Here is a 21,765-nt window from a genome sequence, read left to right as displayed (position 1 = left end):
TAGAGAGATTATTTATGCCTAATTACATTAAAAAAGTTACTTATTTCAACTCAGGAAAATGTGAATTGCAATGACATTAATTTATAAAAACCTGAAAGAATGGCACCTACATGAGAGCATGTTGTAATAATTGAGCCTATAAATTTACACTAATTGCATATTCAATGGTAGGCAGTTAGTGTAAGCTTATAAAATGTCACAGCAACCTTTAACAACAAATATCAGTGGGAAAATGTATAAAAGGAGACACACTGAATTAGTGCAAACAAAACAACCTCCTGATGTAACTCGTGAAAAGGGAGAGTCCTCAGGAGGCCATCCAATCCAATCCCGCTGCCCAAAATAAAACCAACCCCAACTAAATCATTACAGTTAGGGCTTTGTCAAGACTGGCCTTGAAAACTTCTAAGGATCGAGATCTCACCACCTCCCTAGGCACCCCATGCCAGTGCTTCACCCCCTTTCCAGTGAAACAGATTTTTTTTCCTAATAGCTAACCTAGCTCTCCCACACTGCATCTTGAGACCACTGCTTCCTGTTCTGTCATCTGTCACCAATGAGTATAGCCTAGTTCCACCCCCTTTGGGACACGCCCCCCCCCCCCCCCCCAAAAAAAAAAAAAAGATCGTTGAAGGCTGTTATCAAATCCCACCTCATTCTTCTCTTCTACAGACTAAATAACCCTAATTCCCTCAAGCTCTCATCAGAGCAGCCATACTGGATCAAACCAAAGGGCCATCTAGCCCAGCATCCTGTCTTCTAACAGTAGCCAATGCCCAGTACCCAAGAGTGAATGAGCACAACAGGTAATCATCAAGTATCCTCTATCACCCATTGCCAGCTTCTGGTGACCAGAGGCTAGGGAAACCATCCCCACTCATCCTGGCTAATAGCCATCGATGGACCTATCCTCCATTAATTTATCCAGCTCATTTTTAACCCTGTTATAGTATTGGATTTCACAACATCCTCTGGCAAGGAGCTCCCCAGGTTGACTGTGTGTTGTGTGAATAAACACTTCTTTTTGTTTGTTTCAAACTTGCTACCAATTACTTTCATTTAGTGATGCCTATTTTTGTATTATGTCATGTACCCCAACCCACTAATCATTTTTTTGTTACTCTCTGCTGGACTTCTTCCAAATTGTGCACATCCTTTCTGTAGTGGGTGCCAAAACCTGGATACAATACTCCATATGCAACCTCACTAGTGCTGAACAGAGAGGAATAATCACCCAGGTCTGCTGGCAATGCTCCTACTAATGCACCCCCATTTGCCATTAGCCTTTTTTGGCAACAAGGGCACACTGTTATCTCATGTCCCACTCCTTATTCACTGTAATCCCCAGCTCCTTTTTTGCAGAACTGCGGCTTGGCCAGTCAGTCCCCACTCTGTAGTAGTGCATGGGTGTCTTCCATCCTCATGCTTGGTAACCAAAAAGAGTATAGGAAAAAAAAAAAAAAATCAGTAAACCAAACCAGTGTGCTGAAAACTAGGCCTGGGCAAAATAAGAATGGAATGAACGATTCTGCCCATCATTCCCTTTTGAGGTCTGTAAAGAAAGACTCTGGGAGAAAAAAAGGTCTACTAGAATGAACATTACCAGCATGACAGCCACTGCCACCCCTACTGTCTAGTGGGACCTGAAATGTGTTCTGCCAAGACCCAGCCAAAAAAAAAAACAACAAAAAAACCACGACTCCGTTAACAGTGCTACCTCTTCCAGCTCCAGCTCATTTCCAAATTCCATCTGGAATAAAATGGGATCAGACTTTAACAGCAGCACTACTAGCTCATCTGAAAAAAATTCTATTTTCCTCAAAAGGAGAGCTATTACCAGCTAATTCCATCAAAGAAACTGTGAAACAAGGTGTTTTACATTCTAAAATCTCTCTCCAAGTAAAGGGAAAGGAAGCAAGGGATTTGAGTAACATAAAAGCCTCACTTATTTTACTTTACAAATGCTTTAACTAAACAAAACAGGAGAAATGTAGCACTTTAAAGACTAAAAATTATTTTTTCCATGATGAGCTTTTGTGGGACAGATCACTTTTTGTGGTACACTTCATCAGATCAATCTCATTTCCAATACAGACTGGCATTTATAAGTACAGACGACTAAAACAAAATTGCAATAAAAACTGACAAATCAAGTACATCGGACTGAAGTAGGCAGCAGAGAAATGGGGGATGTTAAGTGTCCTGTCTGAGATAATTACAAGCATCAAAAGAAGGGAAGCAGGCCTTATAATGCGTGAGGTAGTTGTTGTCTCTGTTCATACCACTGTTAATGTTTCGAATCTGAATCTGAATTCCAATTCACAAATTTCTCACTGTAATCCGTTTTTAAATTCCCTTTGTTCTTGTGTCCTAAAACAGATTTTAAAACGGATTACAGAGAGAAATTTGTGAATTGGAATTCATACTCAAATCATTTTGTTAGTCTTTAAAGTGCTACGTTTCTGCTGCTTTGTTTTGTTGGAGTACAGACTAACACGGCTACTTCTCTGTTACTATTCAAAATGCTGTAACTCTTTCTCTTTCTTTATCTTCAATGAAAGGCTACAATAATTGTAATAGTATTTTGCCATGAGACTAAGATGGGGAAGTCTCTGTACATCAAACCGCTAATCTTGGCTAGCAATATAAGGCAGCAATTGGGTTATACGAACACCTTTGGCATACACAATCTATCTAAATTAATACAACATTTCAGCATTTCATTGCAGTGCTTACTACTTAACCACATAGTTAAAAGAAAGCGCCTTGGGCCAACAAGCAGTCATTTGCCTAATTGTTTTAATCCTACATGTACTGAGACCATTTAAAACAAACACACAAAGCAAACCATTAATATTTTTGCTTAAAAAAGAGGTTTAACAATTTTTTAATTTTTTTAGAATAAGCTTTTTTCTTTGTGTTAAGGTTTGTAGTTTCTCTAACTAGCAATAAGTTATTTTTTTATGCAAATATTTATTTATGCAAATATCATCATCCTTGAAAGCCCTCTTGCTAACAAATGCCAACTTAATTCAGGGATGTTACTGCAGTTAAAATGTGAATTAAGTCTCAGGTCACCAAAACCAAGCTTTTTTATTTTGTTTTTTTCATTCTTTTTTCCTTGTTTTTACAGTGTATTTTTCCTTCTTACCCCTTCCCTGCCCCCCAAGGAAATTAATTTTTCTTGTTCTATGAATGAGACGCAGCACAGAGCTAGTTTGACAAGAAAAGCCCCAGAATGAGCCAAGCGACCCAAAGGTCACATTGGCCTAACAAGCGTTAGTACTAAAACAGATGAGGAAGATCTGTCAGACTAAAAATGTCTTTGAGTTTTTATTACATTGCAAATGGCTCATCCATGCAAGAGTGACTCCAAAAAGCTATCATTTTATAGCTTCTTTCTAAAAGAAACCACACATTTAGGTAAAAATGCCAACAAAGCTATTTTTTCTCCAAGTAAGCTATCTTAACCACTGTTGCATAAGATTTGATGTAGAAGGTCAGCTTTAACTACATAAATAGGAGAAAAAAAATCCATCTCTGTCCATCCTAGCAGTAGCAACAGATAAGATACAAGTTCTTGAGCCTTCTAGATCTTAAGAAAGCTAAGTACTTTTATGACCATATAGTCAAATAAAATTTATAAATTCCAACTTTAAAATAAAAATGCACAAGTCCTAATGTAACTAAATCCTTTTTTCTCCTTTCCTGTACCTGCTTATAGTAAAATAAAGGATTTATTTAATAATTATTATTTATGAACAAATACACAATCCTGGTGGAACTGGTCCATTAAAAATATTATAATAATTAAGCCTAAAATTTATCCTAATTATAAATAATAAATTTAAGTTCATAAAATATCACAACAACCTACAATAGAAAAGTAAAAAGCACAAGCTAAATTAATAAAAAGCCTCCTAACAGAACTCAATAACTATGGCAACATCATGCTTAAGGAAACATAAAAACAAAACTTAAACCAAAATTAATTCAGCAAAAGCCCAGTCTAATTAGTACTTAAAACAACAACAGTGAGCTATTCCACTCATTACTCCCCACGTAAAATCTTTAAAGCCCAGTTCCTAAAGCAAGTTTCCATACAACTGCTGTACACATTATCTCCTAAAATCCTGTATTTTCTTTGTCCCAATCCAAAAACATGTCCTAAAACATCCCAGGCCAAAAAAAGAAGCCCAAAGGATGTCACCAACTTCACTGCCTCCAACTAAATGCCAGACACCATCTAAAATAAAACCAAACCAAACAAGCAGCAGCAGCTCCAAGCCATCTCAGGTAACCGAAAGCAAACTCTCCCACTGCAGGGGAAGGATAAGAAACAGGAGAAAGAGCCCACCCTGGCTTAACCAAGAGATCTTCAATGATTAGCTAATCCAAAAATATTGCTATAAAAAGTGGAAACTAGGTCAAATTACAGAGGATGAACATAAACAAATAACACAAGTATGTAGGGGCAAAATTAGAAAGGACAAGACACAATACAAGATCAAACTAGCTGGAGACACAAGCGGTAAAGAAAACAAACATTCTAAAAATACATTAGAAGCAAAATGAATGCCAGGGATGGGGTAGGCCTGTTACTCAAAGAAGAGGGTAAAGTAATAATAGAAAATGTGGAAATGGCAAGGATCCTTAATGACTCCTTTGTCTTGGTTTTCACCAAGAACGTTGGTTGCTATAATACACCTGATGTAATGAATGCCAGTTAAAATGGGGTCGGATCAGAAGTTAAAAAAGAGAATGAACAAGTTAAAAATTACTGAGACAAGTTAGATGTCTTTAGGTCATGCCAGGATCTGATGAAATGTATCATAGAATAGTCAGGGAGCTAACTGAGGATATATCTAATAACAACTAAACTTTGAAAAGTAGTGGAAGATGGGAGAGAGTCCAGAAGATTACAAAATGGGCAAATACAGTGCCCATTTATAAAAACTGGTAACAAGGAAAAGCTACCGAATTATAGACCAGTCAACTTAAATTCTGTACCAGGAAAGATAAAGAAGCAAATAATTAAGGAACCCATTTGCAAACATCACGAAGCTAATAAGGGGATAAGAAATAGTCAGCATTGATTTGTCAAGGAAAAATATATGTCAGACCAACCTGACAGCTTTCTTTGACAGGGTAACAAGCCTTGTGAATAAGAGGGAAATGGTAGATTAGGTATATTGAGGCTTTTGATACTGTCTCACATGACCCCACTAACAAACAAATACAACTTAGATGGAGCTACTATGAGATGAGTCCATAACTGGATGGATAACTGTTCCCAGAGAATAATAATCAATGGTCCACAGTCATGCTGACGGAGATTCTAGAGAGTTCAATTCAATATCATCCTAATCCCTTTAGATAGTGGCATGCATACACAATGAGTGGATGACACCAAACTGTGAGGGGTTGCAAGTGCTTTGGAGGAGAGAATTATAATTCAAAGTGATCAGGACAATCGGGAGAAATAGTCTGAGGTAAACAGATGCATCTCATAGAACTGGAAGGGACCTTCAGAGGTCACCAAGTCCAGTCCCCTGCACTCACACCAGGACCTATCACCATCCTTGACAGTTTTTTTTTTTTCAAATCTAAACTGCCCCAGACCCTTTAAAGGCCCCTTTGAGGACTGAACTCACAACCCTGGGTTTACAGGCAATGCTCTAATGACCAAGATGAAATTCAATGTGAGTTCAAAGTGTTCTACTGAAGGAGGAGAAATCAGCTGCACATGTACAAACTGGGAAACGACTGCCTAGGAGTGCTACAGAAAGGGAGCTAAGCCATAGTGGACCACAAGCTAAATGTGCATCCACTGGATAACTCTGTTGCAAAAAAGCAAACATGATTTTAGGATGTGTTAACAGGAGTGTTGCATGTAAGAAACAAGAACTAATTCTTCCACTCTATTCAACAGTGATTAAACCTCAACTAGAGCATTGTATCCAACCCTGGGAGCCACATTTCTGGAAAGATGTGAACATATTGTGGGGGAAAAAAAACAGAGATGAGCCACAAAAATGATTAAAATTCTAGCAAACGTGAGCTAGGAGGAAAGACTGAAAGAGCTGGGTTTGTTTAGTCTGGAAAAGAGAAGACAGAGGAGACCTAACAGCTTCCAAGCATCTCAAACATAGTGCCCAAGAAGAGGGACAAAAAATATTCTTCATGCTAGGACAAGCAGCAGTGGGCTCCAATTTCCGCAAGGGAGATTTAGGTTGGACATTAGGAAAAAAATTTCTAATTGAGAGTGTGATAAACCTATAGAATAAATTACCTACAGAGATGGTGGGATCTCCATCATTACCCAGCCTGCTTTTCAAAATCTCTGAACACCTGTCGGGGTGGTCTAGATGGCACTTGGTCCTGCCATGAGTGCAGGAGACTGGACTTGACAATCTCTTGAGATTCCTTCCAGTCGTATGCTCCTATGAAATTCTCTTTGCCCATATAACCAGCTATTGCCATCTTTATCTCTGCCCCAAAAATGGTCTAACATGACTGCTTCCAGAAGACTGGAAAAGGGCAAATATAGTACCCATTTATAAAAAGGAGAACAACAATAACCCGGGAAACTACAGGCCAGTCAGCTTAACTTCTGTGCCAGGAAAGATAATGGAGCAGGTAATTAAAGAAATCATCTGCGAGCATTTGGAAGGTGGTAAGGTGATAGGGAACAGCCAGCATGGTTTTGTTAAAAACAGATCATGTTAAACCAATCTAATAGCTTTCTTTGATAGAATAACGAGCCTTGTGGATAAGGAAGCAGCGGTGGATGTGGTATACCTAGACTTCAGTAAAGCATCTGACACGGTCTCACATAATATACTTATCAAAAAACTATGCAAATACAACTTAGATGGGGCTACTATAAGGTGGGTGAACAACTGGCTGGATAACTGTACCCAGAGAGTAGTTATTAATGGTTTTCAATCCTGCTGGAAAACTATAACTAGTGGGGTTCCACAGGGGTCTGTTTTAGGACTGGTTCTGTTCAATATCTTCATTAATGATTTAGATATTGACATAGAAAGTACACTTATTAAGTTTGCAGATGATACCAAGCTGGGAGGGGTTGCAACTTCTTTGGAGGATAGGGTCATAATTCAAAAGGATCTGGATAAACTGGAGAAATGGGCTGAGGTAAACAGGATGAAGTTTAATAAGGACAAATGCGAAGTGCTCCACTTAGGAAGGAACAATCAGTGTCACACATACAGAATGGGAAAGGACTGCCTAGGAATGAGCACAGCAGAAAGGGATCTAGGGGTTATAGTGGACCACAAGCTAAATATGAGTCAACAGTGTGATGCTGTTGCAAAAAAAGCAAACGTGATTCTAGGATGCATTAACAGGTGTGTTGTGAACAAGACACGAGAAGTCATTCTCCCGCTCTACTCTGTGCTGGTTACGCCTCAGCTGGAGTATTGTGTCCAGTTCTGGGCACCACAGTTCAGGAAGGATGTGGAGAAACTGGAGAGGGTCCAGAGGAGAGCAATGAGAATGATCAAAGGTCTAGAGAACATGACCTATGAAGAAAGGCTGAAAGAATTGGGCTTGTTTAGTTTGGAAAAGAGAAGACTGAGGGGGGGACATGATAGCAGTTTTCAGGTGTCTAAAAGGGTGTCATAAGGCAGAGGGAGGGAACTTCTTCTTCCTTGCCTCTGAGGATAGAACAAGAGGCAATGGACTGAAATTGCAGCAGGGGAGGTTCAGGTTGGACATTAGAAAAAAGTTCTAACTGTCAGGGTGATCAAACACTGGAACAAATTGCCAAGGGAGGTGGTAGAATCTCCATCACTGGAGATATTTAAGAAGAGGTTAGATAGATGGCTTTCAGGGATGGTCCAGAAAGTGCTTGGTCCTGCCATGAGGGCAGGGGGCTGGACTTGATGGCTTCTCGAGGTCCCTTGCAGTCCTACTCTTCTATGATTCTATGGGAGTTTTCTTCCATACTAAAACTTTCTCAATATTTTAACTGTTTTCCTTCTCTTTACCTTTAACGACAAGTTAAAATAACATTAATAGTATGTTCATCATAAGATCAAAGAAACCACAGTCCCTCTATACCCAACTCCAAACCTTGTTCAATATTATGTTAAACAGCAACTGAGTTATGCCATCATCTTTAGTTCATATATTTTAACTAATAGAAGAGGCATTTTACTGGTAAATTTGACAATTTTTGACTGTCATCAAATAATAGGCGGTCAATTAACCAGCTTGTCAAGCCTACTTACCTCTGCTGATTGCTTCCTATTGGCTCAACTGTCAAGTATACATGTGCAAATACATGTGCTAGGTAGAGAAATGCCATCTGAGACTTAACATAAGGGATTGTGCTGACAAATTTTAGACTCTTAAATCTGGAAAGTCACTGTAAATTACAGGTGCAACCTCCCTGGTCCAGCACCCTCGAAACCTGAGCAACCCCTGAAAAAGGGATTTTGCCAGGTGAAGGGTGGCCAATTCTCCCCCTCCGGCCTCAGCCCCTGCTCTTGGGCTCCTCTCCCTGCTGTCACCAGCAGCTTCGCAACTCCCCCGCCAGCTCCCCAAACCCCAGTTCCCAGGCCCAGCCACTCCTCCCCAGCAGTGGCTTATCCAAGCTGCAGCTTCCCACTCAGCCCCAGCTTCCCACCTGGCCCCAGGGATGAACCATCGTAAGCCTGGTCTGCTAGTTTACCAGCTCAGACTCCTTGGCTGCTGCTGCCCCCACTCCCTTGCCATCAGACCAACTGTGGCTGCCCTTCCCTGCCCTGCCCTGGTCACTTGCCACTGGTCTGGCTGGCCCTTTCTCCTCGCAGCCCTGGGATGATTCATGGTCCTGACGGACGACGGATGTCACCAGATGAAAGAATGCTGGATTTGGGAGTTTCAACCTCTATTAGCATCAGTGAAATTTCTTTAGAAAATGTCAGCTAGACAGATGCATCAGAAAACACTGCAATGAAAGCAGAAGCCTCTTCTAGGGGACGTCCTGGACACAGACAGTTCCTAAAAAGGGCTAAATTTCCTCACCTTGCTCAGGTTATTTCAGCCCTGTAAATAGCTCTAGGTTATTACTCGGATTTAGTTGTGCTCCTTAGCACAGAGCTGTGCGAAATCATCAACTGTGGCAAATTAAGATGACAAGAGAAGTGGTTCCCAACCTTTCATTAGTGTGGACCCCCAATCACTTCCTCAAACAATCTGCAGACCCCCATGAAAGCCAACTCTAGTCACTATGTATACATCATTACATGGAAGAGGAAACACCAAGATAGACTTTCGGACAGCAATTCATAAAATTCTTGGAAGGTATTTAATTTTAAAATAACTGATTTTAACTTTGCAATTTACTTAGAACTTATTTTCCATCATCATTTTTATCATTCTGTTTTTGCAGACCCCCTGCATTACCCACATGGACCCTCCCTCCCCCAGCCCCAGAGTACACAGACGACAGGTTAGGAACCACTGGACTAGCGCCTCTCTCTAACAATGATGCATTCACCAAATTACAGTGGAGGAACTGGGGCAATAGCAGCTTTGTGTTAGAAAACTCCAGATGTACTCCTCTTACCATCCATTTCCAGCCTCTGACAAGTGAAGCCTAAGGGCACCATTCCTATCCATCGGGTCTAAGAGCCATTGACGGACCTACCCTCCATAAATTTATCTAGTTCTTTTTTGAACCCTGTTAAAGTCTTGTTCTTCATTGGAAAAGAAAGGAATCTGAGATCATTTTTCACACAATGCTACAGAAATAAATAAGGACTCAACCCCTCAAGAGTCAGCTCTCCTGATAGCCACCCAGGAAGAACTGTGATAGTTAAAGAAAACAGCCACTCTAGATGGTCGAAATTAAGAAAAACACTGAGATGCATTCATACTCATGGCCTCATCACAAACACACAATGCAAATTCTCCAATGCACAGTAAAGCAGTTTATTAGCAAGCGTCTCATTGAATTAAGTTCACTCTTATCGTATTAGGGAACTTTCATACCACAGTAAGCTGCAACACAATAGGGTGTTTGCTAAGGGAAAGAATAGAATTACTAACTCCCTTTCAGAAATTACTTAGACATGACGCACAAAACGCCACAGCAGAAAGAGTGGGAGAAATTCTTGATCAACTGCAATAGCAGGGTTTTGTAAAGTCATTCTTGCACAAGGGTGAATTTCACCAACAGGGAATACAAATTTCCAACCAGCTCTGTCTTCCGCACCAAGAAGTTGAGCAAGGAATGACACAGTAAACAAGCCCATGTCCCTACATGGATTCATTGTAAACACATTCATCCCATCCCCCAACAAATCACCTTTTTCACTTATCTCATTTGGGTTGACTTTGAAAGCAAATATGCACAGCCAAGCAAGCACATGGTCCTGGCAAATGGGACAGTTACTTTCACAACATACAGTCAGACTTTCATCCCTCCTATTGCTCTTGCCTATCGCGTATTCTGGCCAGCTGACTGATGAACTTTGATAAATCCTAGCATGGCACTTAGATGATGGAGTACATTTGGAAAGCAACCCAAGGAAAAACATAAAATTGATAGCATAGAAAAAGAAGAAAACCAACCACCGGCAACAGCTGCAAAGTTTAATAAGGGATAGTTGATGTGCAAAATATTAGGTGAACAAAGATCGAGATGTTGAACACCGAAGAAATAGTATTTCTCATTTGAAGAGCCATTCTGCAAGTATGGGGCAATGCTGAAGTCATCTAGGGTTGTCAGTGGGACTTGAGCATCTCTACCCTTCTGACACTTTTGAAAATCTCACATTAAATGCCGACTGAGCTGACTTGAAAAGCTGGATGGCTGCACAATTGTACTCATGAAAGCAAATGAGCTGTACACCAGCTAAAACTGAGAGGGTGAAATTCATACTCACTTTTTGCATTGCAAGTGGCAACACACTATCACTGTACTGCAACCTGCCTCAGTTGGGACCCAATCAATCAGCGATGATGCACAAAGAAGAAAGAACTTATCAGTTCCTCAGATTACAAAAAGAGCTTACAGGGCTGGTAAACTAGAAATTTATGAACCTGAGCAAATTTAACCCAAGGTTGCTAAGACAATCTTTGTAGAATCCTCTGCTGAGCTATTTTTGCAGTCACACTTCAGAACGATTACGATGATTTGAAACACAGCAATGCCTAGAACAGTCACTCAAGGACTGGCAGCCCATTACACCAGGAGCTGTACAAAAACAGAGTGAAAAGACTCTCTCTGTCCAAAAGAATTTACAATCTAAGAATGCAAGAGTGCTTTTCTCTGAGCACACTAACATTTGTAATACTGATACAATTTAGTGTCAACCAGATCATACCCTGCTTCTTAATTACATGTTGAAATCCCATAATCAAGATAATTCTCTAGCATGGACGCAAGGTGAAGACATATTTTATCCATTCAACTGAACCCCACTGCATACAACAGTGTTTTCTTCAATGTTGCTGCTAGATGGTGCTTGGTCCTGCCACCAGGGCAGGGAACTGCACTCAACAGCCTCTTGAGGTCCCTTACAGTTCTAGTGTTCTATGATTCTCCATCCCAGATTTTCCAGGTGGGTTACCCAAGAGGACTAGTCCAAAGTCACACACTGAACAAGCAGCTTAAAATGAAATAAGCCAAAATCTTTAAACACCCTCCTCCCTGACGATCACAGCCTTTTCTTCAAACTCTCCTCTTCACATCACAGAATTCTTCATGTGAGGACAGAACCAAAATGCAGTTTTATTGGTTTAAACCTAAAATCAGAAGCCCTGGAAACTACTACCGTAATCAACAATGTAGGAAAAAAATCTGAGATTGTGTCTGTGAACTGTAAAGTCCAATCAACATGTCTGTCTCTCTCACTTTCGCATTTTTAATTATCTGCATCTCCATTTAACATATGATTCATAATATTATGACAGCACTCAACTCTTTTACAGAGACAAGCACACCACTGCACCAGGCAACCAACAAACATGTTATCGGTGACAGGCCTCACCCCCAAAAGATTTACAAAGCAAACAGAATTAATGGGTTGTGACCCCAAGTGTATAGACAGGGGAAACTGAGGCAGGGATCTGAAGTGATTTGCTCAAAGTCACCCAGGCAGTCTGTGGCACAGTCAGCAATTGTTCCCATGTCTCCCAAGTCCTGGTCTAATGCCTTCACCACAAGGCCACCTTCTGTCTGACAACACAAAGCTTTGGCTTGAAGGGGACCTGCTTTAACTCACACCTCCACTCTTCCAGCTCCATTTTCTGCATTAAATTCTTCAGGTGTCTACAGCACATTGATAAACCAAAATTGTTGGGCACTCTTAGCAATATTTAGGCTCTTATTGAGTATAAGAGATCAAATCAAAACTGCTCTGAGATGCCCACTCACAAATGAGCTGCTGGTTCAGTGTGACACAACCCTCCAACCTAAGTATTGTAATCCCACCAGCAGAAACCTTAAACTTGATTCTAAATGCCATCATGTTACGGTGCTGCACACTTGTCATAATCATGAGGGTTAGCCAGCAGCCTGGAAGTAAAAGGGTTAACCTCCTTAGCCAGGTGGGGTTGGCCTATAGGAATGTAGGTAAAAATTGAATTGTGGCTCCTCCCTCTTCTGTTCTCTGTTCCTTCTCCTTCTTTCTCCCTCATGGCTGGAAAGACACAGAATATCTCCCTCCAAGAACAGACCCTCCAATCTTCTGTAAGTAGGGTAAAGCTTAGATCGATCCGTTAGGCTTTGTAGTTTTATGGTTTGGGAAGCAGGGTCTAATGTCTCTGCACTTTTTAAAAATGTTCTTTTACTCTCCTTGTAACTAAGTTCTAGGTCCATGGTGGAGACTCCCCATGTGTTTTACTTTGTAACTCTTCTATCTAGTCATGAGGCTCGCAACACAAATATTGTTGTAATAATAAAAGTTCTCTCTTTCTTTTTATTAACCTGATATTGGTTAATGTTTGTGTCCTGGTTTTTACTTTTGGGGCTGAGATTTCCCAAAGAAGTCTCTCTCTGGTTTCCTTATTATTACTTGGGTGGTGGCAGCAAATTTTATCCCCAAAATATAAGGTTTTTAGGATTTTTGGGGGAAAGTTTATACCAAAATCTTGTAGATAAGAGTTTGAAGGTACTTTTGCTGGCCCCTACTTCTGCATTTATCTTGCTAGAGTGGAGAAGGAGCCATAACAACACTTTACCTTGTTCTCAGATTGCCCTGCTGAGGCAGTCCATCGTAGACTGATAATACATCAAAATCTTCCTCTAAGGCGAAGGACTGGAACACGAGCTGTATTCTGTTCTGCTCGTCCGCAGTGATTGTCCACGTGCAGTTTGCATAATTGGGATAGCCGTACGGAAATCCCGGACTTTGTATCGTCCCGTTTGGGCCTTGAAAGACGTAGCTGCAGTTCTGGGCTGGTGAGAGAAAAGACAAGCATGTTATTGTTGTATGCTTCATAAAATTTGACACTGCCAACTTTGTTAATACACATTTCTTCCTACCAGTGCAAAAAACAAGAGCGCTCCTACCTTGTTGTTCTGTGATCAGGTTGAGTTTGACTGATCACTGCTTGTTGAGCGTGCTAGGCTCTACAAAGAAAGTCTGGCTTCCCCAACTTATGCTGGTTTGTTTGCCCTTTGCTGAGGCTTTTGAACTGATGGGAAATGCTGGCTTTGATTTCTTACTGCTGTTTTCCAAAGCAGTAACACTATTAGCACTTCTGAGCACCAACCAAGCACAGGTAAAGAATGATAGTAGCATTAATTAAAGCCAATGTGGCTAGGACTCTGGCACCTGAGATGCTGAGTGGCTAGGCCACTGAGTAAGGAGGTGCTGGGTCCCTGGACACCTGTGCTCCTGGTCCAGAAACGCCAAACCACTCTCTCTTCAAGTCCTCAACCGTGGGGCCTGGCCCCAAGAGTCCAAATTCCCTTTAACTGGGGCTTCTCAGTAGGTTCACCCTCCCACCCCCATTTTCCCAGACTTGTAGAGTGAGAGGTTATTGCTCCCATGGCTGCTTAATAAACAAACTGTTGTTCATGTCCTGAGACTAGTGATCCAGGGTCCTGCTTCATCACTAGTCACCCCCAAACTGAGCCAGGTTCCTTCCTTTTCTCCTCCTTGCAGGCCTGGCATTGGTTGCAGATAAAGGGGGCAGGGCTAGCTGGGCCCAGAGGCTTTCTTCAACCCTTGAGATGCTGGGCTCCCCTTTCTCCACTGCCTCGCAGCCTATTATAATTCTATGGGACTGCTTTGGAAACAAAACACTTAGTAAAACCTGTTCTGTCCCTCCAAGATGCAAACCTTTACAGAACCTTAGCAATCAATCAGATTTATTGGATTTGTTTTTGGATTATTTTATGAATAAGACTTAAGATGGCCCTGTAGTCCATAGAAATGAAATCTGAGTCAGGCACATCACTCATTAACAAAGACAACAGCACTTTGCATTTCTACAGCACCTAGCCTTTGTGGAGAGACTGACTTTCCAAACACCAATCATCATGCACTCATGCAATGCCTGGGTGTGGAATTCATCTCCATGCACACTTAAATTGCACCTGTCTCTGGATTTAGCATATGTGATGCATAAATCTGACATTGGTATTCTGGGCAGGATAGCGATCTGTGATCGCTATGAAAAGCAGGACACATTAATCCATTTTTACAAATTGCAAACAGAGCACAAGACCACATGGAGATCCATAAACGGTCCTCACCCTCAATTTTCCTCTGTAACCACCAGATCATAGTCTCTTTCCTTCACACAGATTGTTATTCAGCAGGTGAAGTGTGGATACTTCATTTTCTCTAAGAACACTTTTAACGTGAATCGTGAGTAAATGTCATCTGAATGAACTGGGAAAATTAGTAAATTAAAGAGGCTGTAACTATGTAATTGTTGCTGGTATACAAACAGTTGATGCTATTAGATATCACGCTAAGATTACTCAAGGTCAGAGACCCTGTGTTCCCAACATTTCTAAGGTCATCTGACAAGTTAAATCTTGTTTATCCATCTGGTTATGCAAGGGTAGCACTAACTCAGAGATTAAAACAATGGCAACAGAAATCTACATCCTCTCAAACTATGAGCCGAAGAAGCACAATAACTAGCAACAGAAAAAGATGATGCAGTCCTATACCTAATTAATCGACTGAAATAATTTCACTTCCATGATTCTGGACCAAGATGATCTTATGCTCCTTGTGGACATAGCTAAAAGCATATTCCTTATTGGATGCAAAAACTAATTTCTCATGAGCTGACAATCTATGAAATAAGAGACTTCCTCAGGAATAGTGGGGTACTTTGTTTATATTTGAAACTGATGAGAACAGCTGGCTGCTATGGGAAATGGATCAAGGAACCACAAGAGGTTTTACTCATACCCAATAATCTGATTTAAGGTCTGAGTCAGTTCATTTTGGGTTTGAGCACCAAGACCTAATCTCAAACCTCTGTTACAAATGTTCCATTTCTTCTTTGAAGAGTCATGGTAACAATTCTCTTTCACCCTATGGCCCAGGGGCATGAATAAATACAAAGGAATGTATGTTTTAGTGAAACTCACACTAATAACTTGAAAGCCCACGGGGCTGTGTTATAAATGGGCCGTCTTGATTGTTCCTGCCAGTGAGTGTGCACAAATCCACACTCTCTCATGCCTTCGGGTGGAGAAGTCGTGGGGGATGGGAGTACATGTCCTGTACAAGAGCAAAAATCCCTCAACTCACAGAAAAGCGAGAGCTGACCTCTTCCTAGTGATCCCCCAGCATGCCACATCATGCCTTAAACAGTGCAGAGCTGGCAAGGGCTAACATAGGGAGTAGGAGAAAGGATGGTGGCAGTCTGTAAGCTGCACTCCGTCTGCATACTCCCACAATGCACTGGGAGGGATTGAGATGGGGGGACACTAAAGCTCCACACCAATCCCTTCTTGGGGCACTGCTAAATGATACAAACAATCAAAAAAAACAATATCCTCAATTAAATATGATAAAAAGACATTAGAGGGGTCCCCCCTGCATTTCTTAGGCTATGTCTACACCACTTCAGAAGACCAACCCTCTCAGGTTGACCTTCTGGGGTTCAATTTCACGCATCTAGTACGGGTACACAAAACTGACCTCTCAGGAGTCACAGTCGAGCCCTGCACTCCTCATGAGATGCAAGGAGTAAGGGAGGTTGACTGGAGACACTCTCCCATTGACCTTCCCCAGTAGAGACAGCCAAGCTAGCTGAGTGCAGATATGTCGATTATGCCTAACTAGAACTGCGTATCTGTGGGCAACTTATTTTGCCCAGCGTAGCCTTAGCTTCAGGTTACGTACCCTCAAACTCAGGTGCTCATGTGCTGGAGTAAACTTCACCTTGATGGCACTCCTACAGCATAGCGGCTAGCAGGATGAACTTGATGACTCGCATGGGCTCACCAATGCCATCACATGCTTTAGAAATACTACCCTCTGCCCTCCAAAATACAATCATTTGGGGACAGATCAAACCCTTCCTGTTGCGGAGCTGAAGCCAGCTCTGATGAATGGCATCACAACCACTGAACTCCTGTGCCATTTCTCTTACGGTAGGTAAACCTAGATCAAGTCTGCACTGTTGGAGAAAGGGGATCTCAGGTCTGCCCTCTCTCTTGCTTGGAGACACAGCACAGTGCAAACCAGGAAGACTTTTGAGCAGAAGTAATATTTGCTAATGCGCACAGGAACCAATCTCATTATACCCTGCTTGCAGCTTCAGCCCCCATGAATGGCAACCACCTGACTCTGAGCTACACCTAAGCTCTCCAAGTACGGTAACATCTAGAGACAGCCTGCAAAATACGCTGTGGCCAGAGCAGCTAACTGGCGTACACCCACTGCCTCGTACAATGACATGAGCCACTCCATATGCCTCTGTACTGCCACATAAGGCGCAATTGTCCTCCCTTGAGTGAGTGGCTTGCATTTTCCTTGATGTAACAAACTCCACAGCAGTCCGTGCGAGGGAGAGTCAGATGCAACCATGCAGCATGCAAGGAATGCTGAATGGAGAGCGATCTCTCAGTGGTGGGTTCCCCAGCCCACAGGTTCCAGACATGACCTTCCCTGCTCTCCCTACAACATATATTGGAATAGAGGAAGTGCCAAAGGGTATTAGAGCAGTGACACCACCCTGCCCTTGTTGCATCCTCTGCTGCACCCCCTGCCCTCCCACTGTGGCTGCTGCCCCAGGCTAGTGCACCCTCCATCCCAGAGTGCCAGGTGGCTGGGCAACAGTGCAGTCCCAGCCTTCCTAGTGCTGGAGCACTAGGCAGACAAAGCACAGGTCATGCTGCCAGATCTGAATCCCTGCCATCCCCTCCCCATGGCATTGGCTCAAGAGCAGCATGCTGGTAGGAGGGGGCCTGCCCTGGGGAGGGGGCACCCACGCCTGTTTGGGTAGGCAACGCCTTCCCTTGCTTTTATATACCCACCACCCCTGGGAAGCAGGGGAGTAGAGAGTCATAGAACACTAGAACTGGAAGGGACCTCAAGAGGTCACTGAGTCCAGTCCCCTGCCCTCATGGCAAGGCCAAGCATTGTCTAGACCATCCCCAACAGATGTCTGTCTAACCTACACTGAAACATCTCCAGTGATGGAGATTCTACAACCTCCCTAGGTTTAAAGCATTTAAAGTATTTTAAAGCATTTCCTGTTACACTTTGTCACTACTAAATCAAGAGCCACAACAGTGAATAAAAAAAGGATAACTACATAAAGCTAACAGATTGGATGTCATCTGTCAGCCAACCCTGTGTGGCAGTGTAAATATTTATGTACCCTATTTCCAACTTCTAATACTATAGCTCATGGCTTATAGCTTCATGATAGCACTGTGGCTGTGGGAATCACATCAGCACACACACCTTTGCAGGAACATGACGTGTTTTGTGATAGAGGTTAAAAAAATAAAAATGCCATGTCCACTCTTGTTCTTCCAATGCCTACTGCCATTTTCAATGCTGGAAAATGTTCTACCATGACTGATTAAAAGCATGTGTCTTATTAAAGGGATGCATTTCATTTTATTGTGGTAGCACCAAGAGAGAAGGCGCAGGAACAAATTGTGTTAACTCTCCACAGATAGAACCTCTCTAATCCAGGACTCTCTCGTCCAGCAACATCCATAATCCAGTATGGTTTTAGTGAGCCAGACAACCACTTATCATGGGTTTAGACAACTTTCCCCTGGTCCCATAAAGTTTGTTTACAGTCACCAGTCCTGGCTGTCAGTGTTCTGTACTGTTATTTAGCTGTAATTTACCCCTCAATATCTTCTGAGAGCCCAATAAACAGTGAAAGTATTGGTAATGTGCTAGACAATATTGACCTCACAAGGTCGCATGACAAGTGGACATCCAGCTAACTAAAATCATGCCAGACCATGGGTGTTACTGCACCAAAGTGTGTCAGATTAGAGAGGTTCAACCTGTACTGTTAGAAACAGCATCCTGGACAACATGACCCACAGTCCTGACCCAGAAGGTTTCCATGTTCTAAAACATGTTAGAAACACGCAGGCTACATCTACATGAGAAGCCTCTGTCAACCAAAGTCACTGTCAGAAGGGATGTCCCGGCAAAACCTCTGTCGACAGATTGCATCTACTCATAAAAGCAGATCAAAAAAGCAATCTGTTCTGTTGACAGAGAGCAGCCAGACGTCCTGGCCCTCTCCCAACAGAACGGCTGACCGGAAGCTCTGCAAACAGGGCTCCCCAGTGCACCAGAAGCCCTGTCTGTTGACAAAAGGGCCCTGAAGGGTCTACATGGCTGTTTTGTTGACAGGAAACTGTGGAGAAAGGCCTTATACCTGAACAGGGAGAGGTATGATGCTGTGGGCAGATGTGCCAAGCTTTGTCGACAGACTGTCAACAAAGCACATTTTGCGTATGGACACTCCATGGGTTTTTTCCTGACAAACACCCAGTTTTGCGGGGAAAGACCTCTTGTGTAGACATAGCGTCAAAGTAAGAGTGGTTGGAATTACGGTCTTTGCAGAAGGAGGTTTCAATTGAAAACAGAGGCAAGCATCATTTATCACCTTTAAAATGGAAAGAGGCAGAGGGAAATTAAGGTTGTTAATGTATATTAGGCTCTTTTGATTTTAAAAAAAAAACAAGCACTGAGGAGCAAACCTAGCTGGAAACACTCATTCAATAAACTTGATTCTCCTGCATAAGTAATCCCTTCCACCTACCTTAGTGTTTAGGCGGCATAGCTGAGTCAGACAACCTCCATGTCCCAACACTGTCATTACTAATCTCCTAGCTGTCAGATCAACCTAAAACCACGGCCAACACCTGACATTGTCAGTACATGAAGTGCAAAATACAATTCCCAATATTTTATTATCTTCCAGCCTCTTCTTGGGGGCTTAAATTGACTGGGCTAGATCCTCAGCTAGTGTGAATCCATGTAGCTATTAACTAAGCTGATTGAAACCAACCAAGGATCTGGCCCGTTACATGGCAGAGCAGGGAAAGCAAAATCCTATTTCTGCAGTTTCTCGGACACAAGCTGAGGCACTTAATGTCTCAGCAGCAACAAAAACTAATCTAACACCACTGAGGTATAGCACCAGCACAATTTCTAAAAGGGACAAATATCAAATCACATGCATTTCCTCTCCATGAGCAATAGAATCTGTGGCGGATGCATAGCCATCATTTCTCCTTATTGTGTTATGCATTTAATGTTTTGATTTTCCTTAGGCATTGTTATTTACACTCATATTTTCTCCTGTGGCTTTGTTTGCTACCACTCTATAAATGTTTGAACTTCAAAATAAAAAGACACTCACATAAAACGAAAGCCTCCGTTTTGTACACTTTACCTCCACACACATCTGTTCCACTCAGACATACAAAGAAGCGTGAGATCCTAAAAACACTGAACCAGAGTAACTTTTCTGACTAGGTCTACTCATGTTACTAGTGACACTCACTCACATGCATGTTCTGAAGGATCAGAGTCTTGTCTAGTATCCCAAAACTCATTTAATTTGACTTTGCGAATAGCCCAAGTAAACGCTAAAATGAGAAAAAAAAATCCCAAACTTGCTCTTTCCAGTTTTTTTGTTTGATCATGAATTAACTGTAATTAGTTAATCTTATCCACAACACACTATTACATCCACACAAATAGCAAGCTAGCTTACTTGTGTCTATGACTTCTGCTGACATGTATCCACACGCAGGACACATGCACAATACACACATTTAAGTCTCTTTTCAGTAAACTTTCAATTTCCCATAGCCCTTAGCGTAGCTTACGGCTTCATAAGCAAAGCCCGATAATAAATAATGCAGAGAGATTCCATTTACTAAAACACTTAACTCAAAATCCAGCATAACCAAGGAGAATGTGTACAGAAAGGCCGCCTGCCATCTGCAGTGCTCGGTGCCTGTCTGTCTTTGTGCAGAGAGAAGAATACAAGTCCAGAAAGCACACAATTTGCCAACATCTTGTGGTGGGGGTGGGGGAGCTGCTCTGCTGCCTGATCCAATGGATGAGACAACGCAGAAACTGAGTACAATACCGATAGTTCCCTCAACTGAAAACAGGATACAGGGTAAGAGATGATCACTGATCAGGGCAGTTTACTTACAGTGCATAGAACAGATGGGACAGTTTCATATAGCATGTTAATGTCCTTCATGGTTTTATATATTTTACTTAAAATTTAGTAATTACTAGCGTTGTTCTTGTCTTGTTCTGAACCTACTTGACAGCAGTGGCAATAAGAGTTTTCAGACTACAGGCTGAATCTCTCTAATCCGGCAAGCTCAGGACCTGACTAGGGCTGAAGGAGAAAATTTGCCGGACCCAGGTCACTCTTGTCTGGCAGCATGACCAACACTTCCATAGCTGATGGGGCTCTTAGGAGACATTTAGGGGTAAATTACAGCTAATTAACAGCTCAGAACACTGCAAGCCAGCAGTGGTGGCTGTAAAGAAACTTTATGGGACCCTGGGAAAGTTGCCACACCCATCATAAGTGATCATCCTGCTAACTAAATTATGCCGGACTACAGATGTTGCCAGACGAGAGCGTTCCAGATTGGAAAGGATCAACCTGTACTCCCAGGAGATGCAGCAATATTGTAAGTCAGACCAGCTCTACCAGATGGGCTCTGAGGTCGGGCCACTTCAGAGAGAGGAGTTAATTTCCATCCATGCCAACAAACTTGTGCTCATGCCAGGCATGTGTGAACCTTCAGAACGGAATCTGCGATCTTAGAGACTGGCTGCTGAAAGACCTCATGCACACTAATGCAATAGCCAGCTGAAGCATTTGTTTCTAAGGACTTCTGGAGTAGAAAGGCGGGAGATGAAAAGACAAAGGGCAGTACTTTGCCATCGGTTGATAAAGATCAGAGAACATGGGTTTATGCAAATGAGATATCTCCCTTGCACGCAAGTGCTAGAATACCTGATTGTCACCATGATAGCCATTTAGACATGAACCAAGGGGATCCCTCTATCAGATGGAGCCTTTAAGTCAATACTGAATGCCCATTTAAAAGATCTGCCTAATTCAATGAGTCACTGAGCTTAAATCAGAACTGCTAGTTCAAGTCCTATGGCCTATGTTATACAGAGGCTCAGATGAGGTGATCATGATGGTCCTTTTCTGGACTTATAATTTATAGGTAGATCTTAGAGTTCATCTGTTGGACCTTCTTTTGACCCAGGCCAGAGAGCATCCCTGAATTAAATTCCTTTT

At 42.1% G+C, this 21,765-nt stretch overlaps 1 protein-coding gene across 1 annotated transcript in view; it reads right to left on the bottom strand.

The window, feature by feature from the left end:
• CSMD2 (CUB and Sushi multiple domains 2) overlaps positions 1-21,765 on the bottom strand; it is a 575,415-nt gene that overhangs the window by 521,354 nt on the left and 32,296 nt on the right. The window contains exon 2 of the mRNA XM_074976068.1: positions 13,198-13,414. Coding sequence (XP_074832169.1) covers positions 13,198-13,414 — 217 coding nt within the window. The remainder of the gene's footprint in view (positions 1-13,197; positions 13,415-21,765) is intronic.

The sequence above is a fragment of the Carettochelys insculpta genome, chromosome 24 (genome assembly GCF_033958435.1).
Source record: "Carettochelys insculpta isolate YL-2023 chromosome 24, ASM3395843v1, whole genome shotgun sequence".
Lineage (NCBI taxonomy): Eukaryota > Metazoa > Chordata > Testudines > Carettochelyidae > Carettochelys > Carettochelys insculpta.
Note: the sequence above shows the minus strand (reverse complement) of the source record. Positions and strands in the feature narration are given on the sequence as shown.